Source organism: Impatiens glandulifera, chromosome 3, assembly GCF_907164915.1.
Source record: "Impatiens glandulifera chromosome 3, dImpGla2.1, whole genome shotgun sequence".
Lineage (NCBI taxonomy): Eukaryota > Viridiplantae > Streptophyta > Magnoliopsida > Ericales > Balsaminaceae > Impatiens > Impatiens glandulifera.
In genome coordinates this window covers 41,392,939-41,406,448 of record NC_061864.1, presented here as the reverse complement: position 1 = coordinate 41,406,448, position 13,510 = coordinate 41,392,939, and the positions used below count along the sequence as shown (strand labels likewise).

Here is a 13,510-nt window from a genome sequence, read left to right as displayed (position 1 = left end):
CCTTTTAATATTGGTCAACCGGGATGAGCGGTAAACCGATTTGTAGATATGAAGGAGTAAAACTGATTCCTGCATTTCCTGCACAAATGGTGGATTTGGATAAGTTCTTTAGATAGATAATTACTTACTAATTAGCTATCTATTTTATCTAACAATTTCTCCCTTTTTGATTATTTAATTTAAATATTCAAAACTTGTAATTGTTGACCGCTTAAGTTTAGTTTTGATTCATAAAATTTTGTGAGTTGGTCTTCAGCAAAGGGAAACGTAGTTAGACGAGGACGTCTAACTCCTTTAGACTTGGTCTAAGGGGATGCGTAGTTAGACGAGGACGTCTAACTCTTTTAGACTTGGTCTAAAGGTATGCGTAGTTAGACGATGACGTCTAACTCCTTTAGACTTGGTCAAAAGGGATGCGTAGTTAGACGAGGATGTCTAACTCCTTTAGACTTGGTCTAAAGGGAAGCGTAGTTAGACGAGGACCTTTAACTCCTTTAGACTTGATTTAAAGGGATGCGTAGTTAGACGAGGACGTCTAACTCCTTTAGACTTGGTTTAAAGGGATGCGTAGTTAGACGAGGACGTCTAACTCCTTTAAACTTGGTCTAAAGGGATGCGTAGTTAGACGAGGATGTCTAAATCTTTTAGACTTGATTTAAAGGGATGTGTAGTTAGATGAGGATGTCTAACTCCTTTAGACTTGGTCTAAACGGAGCACGTCTAATGTCTTGTTTTAGCAGCCGTCTGAAGAAAGCATACGTCTAACCACGATCAACTAGATGTCTGCTACTCCTACTCCAATCTCTTTTGTGCAGTCTAACAAGCCAGTTAATTGCATCAAATGAACGAACGTCATCTACGCAAATATCCTTCCAACTGCCTACAAGACAACTTCAGAGGATATTCGGCGCACTACTAGTTCGGTACGGCCATGATCCATTTGCTTAGAGTCTGCTGTATTCTGGTACTATGGGCGGCCTTCCAATGGACACTTGCCACGTGTCCATGAAGAAGATTCGACCATTGGTGTCCTTCTACTACAAATAGATGCTCAAGGACAACGGATGAATCTCTCTCTTTGTCACTGAATTCACATGTTTACTTTTGTTTTTACTGATTTCTATCATCATTTAAGCTCAAGAGAAAAAATTAATTACTGTCTAGTTGTGAGAATACTGTAAGTTGAACAAAACAGAGGTTTTTCTGTTCAACAAAGAGTTATCTAGCTCAGTAAGTTGTATTTGATTTAAAGTATTTAGTGGATATTCTTCCAATTGTGGAATAAAGGGTGACGTAGGAGTTTTATCTCCGAATATTTATAAAACTCCATGTGTTCTTTACTTTCTGCCATTTATCTTCCATCGGTACAAAGCTTCAAATTCGACGAACACTTCCGCACTTGAATCCTTTTCAAGAGTTCGAAGGATTTGTGAAAATAGAAACAGATATTAATCCCTCGCAGGATTATTATCGAATCGTTTATCATAAGTTGTTATCAATAGTCAGACCCTAGTCTCTATTATTGCATCGATCCTATCAGATTGATCAAGAACTTCGTGCTCAGCCGATTGTCCTTTGTTATCTTAAATAGGCAAATGTCAACGGACATATTTTGCTTCTTCAATAAATATATTTTCTTCATAGGACATCTTTCTTGGTCTTGATTGGTTGAGGTCTAGAGTCGTACATTGGATGGGATATCCTTTGATCTTGTCTGTATTTTGATCATAATAAGCCAAGAAGACATTAATTGGATTATGATTTCCTATGAAGTGCAACATGAATAATTTGTCTTTTGGTACTTTTGACAGTCTGGACTGTTTTGGCAGACAACTGCTACCAAGAAGTCTTCCTCAGACTTGCACTAAAATGGAAATAAAATATTGATGTAGCATAAAGCTGATATTTGCAGTTAACGGAAATATGTTTGTATTTAGAAGCAAGAAGAATAATATCGGACGCGCTTCTACGGAGAACCGATTTATAAAATGCCGAAATGCAGACTACCGGCTCCGCTTTGGTAGAAAACTGACTTCGTAAAATACTGGCTATGCGTCTCAGAAAACCGACTTCGTAAAATACCGGCTATGCGTCTCAGAAAACCGACTTCGTAAAATACCGGCTACGCGTCTTAGAAAACCGACTTCGTAAAATACCGGCTACGCGTCTTAGAAAACCGACTTCGTAAAATACCGGCTACGCTTCTTAGAAAACCGACTTCGTAAAATACCGGCTACGCGTATTAGAAAACTAACTTCGTAAAATAACGGCTACGCGTCTTAGAAAACCGATATGCAAAAAATTGGACGTGCTTTTGCATAATATCGATATATCAGAAAGCCGATTCCGCTTCTTCATAAATCTGATATCTAAAATACCGATTCCGCTTCTTCATAAAACCGATATCTAAAATACCGATTCCGCTTCTTCATAAAACCGATATCTAAAATACCGATTCCGCTTCTTAATAAAACCGATATCTAAAATACCGATTCTGCTTCTTCATAAAACCGATATTTAAAATATGGATTTCGCTTCTTAATAAAACCGATATCTAAAATACTGACTATTAAAGTAACTGATCTTCATAAATGCTGAAGCATTAAAATCGAACCGACTTAAAGAAATACCGATCAGATTTCCTTTCAATTTTTTTTAATCGGCACAAAATAGACTCAGTTAAATTCTTATTTAATAGTTATTTGATGCTAATAATTAATTAGTTATTTCTACTTAACATATCTTATAAATATTTATAATAATACTATATAGTAATTAACTTTTATAATATATGTATAATAATGTTTAATATGCATTTCTTTCTCTAATTTATAATATATATCTTTTAATTAATTTTTTTTATATTTTCTCTTTTATATATATACATAATTTTATATATCTAATAATTAATTTAATTTTTATTTTAACAATTCTCATTTATTTATATATTTTTTATATTGTCTTATAAATAATTTATATATGTTTTTAATAAATTAAAAGATTATACATATTTAATATATTTTAAAATTTAATATAGAACGTTTCTCTCCTAAAATTTATATATATTAATTTTAGATGTATATACTTATACAACTAACTTACTATTTAAGATTTATGTTAAACATAAGTACATTTAGCCTCTATAAATTATAATTAATTTTGATTTTTTAATTTATATATTTATTAATTAAATATTAATATATTTTCTCTTCTTATTTTTTTTCCATTAATTACATCATTTAAATTTATTTTATTCCTAATTTTTTTTATTATTTTTATATTAATTTCTTTTTATTTTATTTTATCTTACTTTTTATATTAAGAATGTAGTTATATTTATAACCAAAAAAAATGTTTATATATATATATATAATAAATATAAAATTATTAAAAAAGATGCATTTACAAAAATAAAAATTATATATATATATATATATAAATTATAAAGATAGATTTATTTATAAAAAAGAATTGTTTTATTATATATATATATATATATATATATATATATATATATATATATATATATATATATATATATATATATATATATATATATATATATATATATATATATATATATATATATATATATATATATATATATATATATATATATATATATGCTGCTTGGCTAGAAAAGGGATAAAATGAGACAACAGAGATGATCTTAAAATAGAACAACCGATTAATTATATAACACGAAAACACACTTAATTACCGATTAAATATATAGCACGAAAACACACTTAATTATCGATTAAATATATAGCACGAAAACACACTTAATTAGGATTCAAGTTCGAATTTAAGACCTTAGGTTAATAAAATTTTTTTTATATATATAGAGATAAATTGAATAAAATATTTTGATCTTAGTTGACTTTAAACATTATTATTATTATTATTATTATATAAATAAATAAAGTATTTTAACCCGTAACAGTTAATATATAAATAAAATGATAATTAAAACTTATAGTTTTTATTTTGTAGAAATATGAGCCTCATAAATATAAATAGAAATAAAATGAAATAAGTGAAAGTGACAAATTACGTGGCGAACTTATACAAGCAAAAGCTTCTCTTGGCTGTACTCCGTGTTATACGACCTTGTGCATTCCGAAGATCATCATCCCACAGACGTTCGATTTCTACCCTCGGCGGCGATACAAATTTCACTGGAGTTCTCTATTCCATCATCGAACCCAGGATTTTCAATATTTTTCATTCTCTCTCTCTCGGGTCCTGCGATGGCGTTCTCCGCATCATTGCATTTACCTTCGTTTTCTCATCTTCTGAAGAATTCCTCTTCAATCCCCCATACTCAAGGTCCGTCTTCAGTCTCTTTCCGATTGTCACCTGTGAATCAAATCATCCGGAAGAGGCCTTTGTCTATTCGAGTCCGAGCTTCAATTGAAGGTATTCTTCTGAACAATTCCTCTTCAATCTCCCATAAGGAAATCAATGATTTTTTCTATCCATACAATCTCCAATGAATATATTAAGGTCATGTTTGCTTCACAAGGCCCATCATCCCAATTTCATGAATCATGACATTTGGAGTCTGGTGTTTATGGTGGACTGCTTTACTTATTGTTTTGTACAACATGTGATGAATTTGAATATTCAAGCATATTGAATGATTACTGCTCTAAAAAAATTTTCAGTGATGCCTGAAATATGTCAAATTTTTATCTCAATATGTTTATTTTGTATCTCCAGACGAGCAAGACTGCTATTTAAAGATCTTAAACAATCTCAAAGATCTTTACTTGATTATTTTTCTTGTTGCCAATATTACATTGAAATCAAATAATTACGATTCATAGTTATTTGTCTTGTGCAGCACCATCAACCTCTGAGGCTATTGCGCCAATAATTAGTCTGACTGATAGTGCTCTGAATCACTTGAGTAAGATGAAGAATGAACGAAGTGAAGAGTTATGTTTAAGAGTTGGTGTCAAACAGGGTGGATGCTCTGGTTTGTCTTACACCATGGAGTTTGAGAGTCTAGATAACAAGAGGCCAGATGATTCTATTACCGTATACAATGGTTTTGCTATTGGTAAGTGCTTCTCTTATTGTTAGCATTCATTACATGACTGCCAGAAGTGAGCTAAGAATGTGGTAGATTTTTGGGTGCTTTATGGAATAGGGAGTTGCAGGTCATTCTTAAATGTACATTATGCATTTTCGATTCTTGATGAAGTTTAATCCCATTTGTGAATCTTGAGAGTCCTCCATATGTGATATATACCGTTAATGAGTTGGTAGCTTCACCCAGAATTGCTCAAGTGGTAAGAATCTTGAAAAAACTGTCTGAATAAATAAACAACATTGTGATGTTAGTTATTGGCATGTTTTGAAATCCATATGGAATCCTAAATATATTTTGGTCCATGTTTGTGTGCCTGTGATGGTTAAGTTGGTAGACCAATTTGTACATGTGTAATTCTCCATTTAGCATGACAGTTAGGTTTAGGAATTTTGATATTCTTTTTTATGTTTAATGCTTTGGGGAGAACTGTTTTTGTGACTATAGCTACAAGTTTGATATATACAAGGGTAGTGGATAAGTTTTAGGTAGCTTCCCTGAGCTTTGACCTGAAAGTCAAGACATATTCTTGCAATGGTTTAGTGTGTGTTGGTTCTATTTTAGAACTCTCCCTAAAGTTATTATTATTCCAATTGCTAACATTATTTTTTTATGAAAAGATAAGTTTGCTGAAGAAAGATGCAAAGCTGGCATCAAATGGTACTTCAATACATGAAAGTCCTTAATACCAAAGAAAACCAAAGTTTTCTAAAAAACGTTAGTAGGAAATGGAAACCCATATGCCCCTCAAAATTATCTCATGAAGATCAAAAGACACAAAACCAGTGGCCCAACTATGCAAGAAAGGAAAAGGAAATCTTAGGTGCTAAAATTACGATATTTTATACCTCATTGGATCCCCTATTCCTTTTCGATTTATAGATCCACATAATGCATAGGAGTTCATGAAACGGTCTTAAGTTGAATATTAGTTTTTGTATTGTTTAGGTAGGATCTGTCATTGTTCTAGATCAAGATTGAATTGGATTTTGAACTAATATATTGTTTTGGAGATTCTTGTTTATAGCCTTTAGTCCTTTTTAAGTTTGAGCTCGAATTCAATTCTTTTTGATCAAATTCCGAGCTTGAATTTGGTTGTATTCAATTTTGAGTCCTATAAAAGAAACAGTCATATATAAAGGCTGATCCATTAGCAACCCTATAATAGTGTCATGTTACAAACTCTCATTCTCCATATGGAACTTCCATGTAGACTTCCTCTATCAATTTCAGTTCAAAAAGCGATTTTGACATCTAATTGATGTAACTTCCAATTCTTGTTTGCCGCCAAAGAGAATAGAACTTTATCGTATCTATTCCTACACTAGGGAGGAAGTTTCCTAATACAATCCTATATGATTGGAAAATGCAGTTGGTCATCGATTTTGCCTTTAGTCTTTCAACTGTCTCGTGTGCTTTATTCTGAAAATCTACTTGCATCCAGTTGCCTTTTTTTTGTCTTTTGGTGGTTCGTTGATGGACCTTGCTCCATTTCTCTGTAGTTTTCTTATCTCTTCATCAACTCCCTTTTTTCATTCGCTGTATTAAGTGCTTCATTTATGTTGGCTGGGACTTGATATCATCGAATGAGGCAACTCTCACTTGGTAAGTGGGGGCTAGCCTTTCATAGGAGATGAAGTTGGAAATGGGGTGCTCTATGCAAGATATGAAATCATTCCTTTAAGCATTTAGAATATCTATATCGTCTGTCAAAGGTAAGAGAGAGTCCTGATCTAAAATCCTATTTGTGCGAATGTTTGTATGGTGCGATCAAATTCTCCATCCAATATCATATTTAGGGAAGTGTTTGTATGGTGCGATCAAATTCTCCATTCAATATCATATTTGGGGTAGTATGATTGATTTCCCAAGAATGTGACATCCATGTATATGTAGATTTTCTTGGTAGTGATTGAGTAACATTGTATGTTTCAATGAAGAATTTATTGAAAATGATAGTAGGAAGAAGAAGTTGGAGGCAGACATGTTTGACTTTATGTTGAAACATTATTTATACGTTGGACAAAATATATACATTAAAAAACAAAAAGAAATAAATTATTTACATTTTCCCAAGAGAATAGTTGTGGAAATAGGCTTCCCGGGAGTAAATGTGAAAATTAAAATCTAGTTTCCCAACCATAACTTCGATCTATATAAGATAAACAGAAAGAAAATATTAATATATAATATATGCCAAGTTTCTATCTGGATAAACATTATGTTCCTTAAGACTGATTTTGGATGTGTATAATTAGAGTTAGAATTAGAATTAGGATTAGAATTAGAATTTCCGTTTTATAAGAAATAGAATTGAATTACATTTCAATTCTTATGATTGGAGAAATCATAGAATTGAAATTTCCGAATGGGGATTATGAAATTGAAACTAAAAAAGTGATGTACATTAAATTCCATATTTGCATTCTGATTCAAATATAGGCTAAGGCTAACATTTCTTAAAGTCTCTTCTAGGGCAGATGTCCTCAAAATACCTTGCCATCCTAATTCATGCTCAAAGCCAGTATTGTATATGACCTTGAAAGCAGATTTAATCCAGATTCACATCGAGTGATTCCCCCATAAGCCACTTCCTTCATTTTCTTAACATATTCATTTGCCATGGAAATTGTCATTGCTTAAATAGATTAGGGAGTGTCACAACTGAATGGAGTAGCTCATAGACTAGTATTTCTTTCATATCAGTCTTTTTTTTTATTTCAAAAGGCATAGTATGCTTTTTCTTTAGAAGGGGATGTGCACCGGATGAGACTATTTCGGGCTTATTGGAATCTAACTTTATTGTATTTTTCGTTTTTTTATTTTTTCACCCTCTTGTTTTCTGCAAACTGTTTAGGAACGTTTTTGCGTTTTGCTCTCGATTTCAATGAAACATTGACCTTTTTTCAAAAACATTCAATCTATTATGGGATTTAGGAGTTACAGAGTATTTAAGAGTAGATGGTAGAAAGGCGCGAGTATGATGAAATTATTGTGTAAACAAACTCTTATCCCCATATTATATTCAATCCCAGTCGCATCTCATTTTCTCCTAAGTTCTCATCTCCTTCTCTTTTTCTCACCTTATTTCATGTTATATGATTGTGTGTGGTTGTGTTATTATGCTGTGTCTGTTTAAAGCATTACAGAAATACTGTTACTATTAAATATATATTCTCCCATTTATGTTGCATAAAACAATAAGCAGTTTGATGTATAAATCAGTTCTCTTTTGACATGATCTTTTACATTCATGCATAATTTTCATATCAGACCAAGTCTAAATTAACTTTCGTTTGGGAGAATATCATTCTTGAAACTGATCCTCCTAACTTTCGTGGGCTGGCTAATTCATGTGCATAAACTATGGAGAAGTCCTGGGTCTTGTTTGATGTGTATTTAATTCGAAACAATCTGGTTTTTTAGGAAAAAAAGGTAGTGATTTGGGTCAAATGACCAAATATCCTTAGTAATAAGTATTTTGGTGTTTTAATAGATGATTTGAATGATTTGATTTTTGAAGTAATTTGAGGTTAGATTATGTAGATTTAACCCAAATCAAACAAGGTCCTGATATATGAATGTATCCAGTGCATTCATACAATAACGGCAATGCCGCTTATAATTTAAAACCTCATTCTACATGACATGGTAGATATGTATGAAAAGGTTGTGATTTATCAATGAAGAATCCAGCTAGTGTCATGACCATTGCAATGTGCATTGACAACAATGTACAGGTCACTAGTTCAGCCCTGTAAATTGCTTGTATTATTAAAAGTCGACTTGCAACAACTTTATTAATACAAACTTTAACACTTAAAAAGGAAAAGAAAAGAAGAAGATTAAGCTTATTTGAAAACTGATATTTTGTAACAATCTCTCACATATTAAAGATGCTTCGAATAAAAAAATCCTTTAGTGGCCCATACCCTGACTTAATGAAATCCATGAACTCAATTCAATTATTCCTTATTATGTTTAAACATCTAAATCATTAATTTTTTTCTTATAACCTAGCAATTAGATAGATGTTGATGCATCTTTAAAAGAATTGTTCAAGGAACAAGTGGCTCCCACTCTCGCTATCAGTTGATTTTCAGATCAGACCTATCCTTTTATTCCAGTAACTAATCTTATTTTTGGATCTTGAGATTGAGCATTGAGATAAAAAATAGTTCTTTTGGACAATCGCTAAAGTGAAAATTAAAAGTGATTTTCTTTTGATTTGTATAATATTGTTTTCTAGTGTGATATTTTGGTCATTTAGTATATAAAAGATTTTTGAATCATGATCCATGATGATTTTATATGAAATTTAGATTTTTCCAGATCATGATTCATATCATAAAAAGTAGACGCAACAGTGATTTGTCTTGTGTTTTTGTATTTCTCACGAGTTGTTTGTTGTACAGTTTGTGATCCAAAGAGCCTCCTCTACCTATTCGGGATGCAATTGGACTACAGTGATGCACTTATTGGAGGAGGTTTCTCGTTCAAAAATCCAAATGCGACACAAACCTGTGGTTGTGGTAAATCATTTGCTGCTGAAATGTGAAGTTATATGTAAGTTTTCTTTGTATTTAATATAGGCAGCACAAACTTCTAGTACATATTTGCAAAAACAATAATAAATATTTGTAGCCTCGCAGATTAATCAGTTGCCTTCGGCTCTTTTTATGTTGAATAGATGGATAATTGCACTATTTTGGAAGCTTCTATTTTGTGATAATATCTGGCACAATCACAATTTCCCTGAAAATTTGTCATTATTTTGTGATAACACCTAGTACAATCATGGATTTACCGAAAATTTGTCATTGTAAGTGGATTTGTTTTTTTTTTGTTTAGTTTAGAGATTTTTTCTTATATTATATTCTTTGACTTCAATTGGTGTTTATATTATAATTTGTTGCTTCATTCATTTGATATAAATATTTTTTTATTGGATTAGAAGGTTCACAAGGTTCATCAAATTTTCTTGTCATTTTTACTTTTAGTAAAATGTAAATTTTTATTTTTATTTTTTAAAATGAGAGAGAACAAGCATGACATCCTACCATACAAATATAAATTTTTATTATTTTAAATTGAATAAATACATTTTAAAATAGCTCAGTTTTTTATCTACTTATTTGTGTTTTCATGATTTGTTTTTCTTCTTTTGACAGCATAATAGTTTATTAATTTTAAATATTAAATTCTATATGTTCATTTGTAAACACCCCTTAAAACTAATAAATTATGTTCAGAAACTTGTAAGATTTGAATGTTTTTTTATTATTTATAAATTTTAATTCTTTAAATTTAAATTAAGAGTTAGAGATAGAAATAATAAATAATATAATATTTACATAATTAAAATAAACAATTGATAATCAAAATATTATAAACAGCAATTTACAAAAATACAATTCTGAATGGAAAGATTAAATAAGCATACAATTTGTTGAGGGTCCCCTAATCAAAGACGGAGTTATTTGAGATTTTAAATGCTTAAAATTAGAATTTCTTTTATCAAATATTCTTGGCAGTAAAAAGTCCCCCAAATGACATAGATAATTTACATATATATGGAGAAATATTGAAAATTTATACCATACATATAAGAGAGTCGAAAAATCAGTAGTAACTTTATTGACAAAAATGAATTATTTCATCTCATTTACGATTAAAAAAAAGACATACACGGACTTAAAAAAAGATCACCAACACAATCGGAGCTAAAATTAACAAATAACTCACCAACGGTTATTCGTATTATTTGGAATAAAAAATACAAGACAAAAAATTTGATCCAACTAAACACCATGTTAAATCAAACAAAGAGTAACAACAACTCAAATATGAGTAATGGAAATATAAACGGGGCATTTTTCGATCTAGAAAATTCATCGAAAATAAAGTGCGGAATGAAAGAAAATGATGATCAATAACAAATATATTAAAAGTTAATGATAAATGAAAGAACATGTGAAAAGGGAGATTAATCTAATATTGGGATTAGATTACCAAAATGAAAAGCATGACTACAAATAAAATAGACGACCACTATCTATGTCTATTACAAGAAACACCTAATTCAATTCCGATAAAATATTCAGGACTTTCGTCCTATTTCATGCTGCAATGTTATTTACAAAATTATTTCGCAACGTTTGAAAACAGTTATTGATAAGCTTGTAGGATTAAGGCAATCAACATTTATTCCTAAACTCTTTATTTCCTATAACATCCTACTCATGCAGAGTTTATTGAATGGATATGGCAAGAAAAACATATCGTCACGTGTGACTTTCAAAATTGACATTAGAAAAGCTTTAGACTCGATCAGATGGTGATCAATCCACGAATTCCTCCTTGCTGCAGGTTTTCCAATTATTTTCATTGATTGGATTATGCAATGTGTTTCCACTCCTCACTTTGTTGTGAGCGTGAATGGTATTCATGGAAGTTTTTTCAAGGGTGAAAAGGGAGTAAGGCAAGGAGACCCTATATCTCCTTACATATTCGTCTTAATAATGGAAATTCTTGACTGTATTTTAAAAATGTTTCTAAGAAGTCATCATTTCAAATTTCACCCATACTACAAAGAAGAAGCAATAACCCATATATGTTTTGCAAATGATCTATTTTTGTGGCTTATGCGGATGTTGAATCTGTTAGTATAATCAAAGAAGATTTTACAATATTTTTGAGTATTACAGGTTTATACATCAATAAGGACAAAAGTCAGGCTTTCTATGGAAGGATTAATGAAGAAAGAAAAGAAAATATATTCAATATTATGGGAATTAAGGAAGGTGAACTACCAGTGAAATACCTTGGAGTACCCCTGTCATCAAAATAACTCTGATATAATCACTTCAGACATCGGGTAGAAAAGGTTAGAAATTTTGTCCTAGGTTGGGCTATGAAAAAATTGTCTTATATAGGTAGAATCGAGCTAGTTAAAAGAGTCATATTTGGAATTATTGGCTATTGGGCACAACAAATAGTCATCCCAAAGAAAGTAATGACTGAACTCGGTAGAATCGTGAGAGATTACATATGGGGAACACAAGGCAGAGGAGGAAAAAAAGTCAAATGGGAGGATGTTTTCAATCCCATAGAAGAAGGCGAACTAGGAATAAAAAGTTGTGTTGAATGGAACAAAGCCTTCACCATCAGGAACTTATGGGAGTTGGAGCAAAAAGCAGACTCTCTATGGGTCAAATGGGTGCATACAAGATTTATGAAAGAAGAGCAGAGTATCTGGACACGAAGCATCAATGAAAGAATGGCATGGTCATTGAAGAAAATCCTAAAAATAAGAAAAGATGCATTTCAAATGGTGAAAACCACAATTGGAAATGGAAGAGGGGTACTATTTTGGCATGATCCTTGGCTGGATAATATTCCCATTATATTCAAAGATGCAAGGAAACAGAGTTAGAAGAAAATACATCAAGTACTCATTTAAAGACGTCTATGAAGGTAAATGTGATTCACTTTTGATACGTATTCCAGAAGGTGATAGAATTATAAACCTAATGAGGCAGAAGCAACTCAATGAAAGTAATGATGAAATATGCTAGAAAACAGAAAGCAACGAGAAGTTTATTACGGGAAAGACATGGGAAATGGTTAGAACAAGAGGACATGAGGTAGATTGGCATAATGTGGTATGGTCTCCAAAGATTATTCCTTGTCACCAATTTATTCTCTGGCTGGTATATAGGAAAAGGTTGACAACAAAAGATAGAATTCGAAAATACATAAATATTCCTGATATCAACTGTGTCATATGTTCGGGAGTTGAGGAAAGCATAAATCATTTATTTGGGGAATGCTCTTTTGTAATACAAATTTGGAGGATGTATGTTGCAAACATTAACATCATCAACTTTCCAGGAATATGGGAAGAAATCCAAGAGTGGATGAAGAATAAAGAAAAAGGAAGATCCTTCTATGTAAGTATGTTGAAATACTACTTTGGAGCAATAATCTATAATATCTGGAAAAAAAAGAAATTCAAGAACTCACAGTGGAAGAAGTAAAACCGCTAAAGATATTTGGAGAGATATAACTTCATATAGAAATGCACTCATTCAATCCTGAAGAGGAATCAAAAGGAATGAAGAGAATAGAAAACTCTTCCAGATATGGGATATTTCATTTGAGAAGGTCACAAGTAGAATAAAAGTAAAAATATTGTAAGCTCTAATTGATTGTTATCGTTGGCTGTAATTCAATTATTGATTCATTGTCAAATCTAGAAATTGTCTAGATCTGCTCTTAAACTTTTGTATTTTTTCCCTCTTTTGGGTTTTTTAATGAAATGGCACTAAGCTGTTTTCCAAAAAAAAATAAAAAAATAAAAAAAACCACATACACTTAATAGTTGATATTGATTCATATACTAAAGGCATA

General features: G+C 31.2%; 1 protein-coding gene across 1 annotated transcript; it reads left to right on the top strand.

Moving 5' to 3' along the window:
* The first annotated feature begins 4,098 nt into the window (after positions 1–4,098).
* LOC124932396 (uncharacterized protein ycf83) lies at positions 4,099–9,804 on the top strand. The gene is made up of 3 exons (XM_047473015.1): positions 4,099–4,422; positions 4,850–5,068; positions 9,514–9,804. Exons 1-3 carry the CDS (start codon positions 4,254–4,256, stop codon positions 9,654–9,656), a joined length of 531 nt encoding a protein of 176 aa, XP_047328971.1. The 5' UTR covers positions 4,099–4,253; the 3' UTR covers positions 9,657–9,804.
* Positions 9,805–13,510: the final 3,706 nt, after the last annotated feature.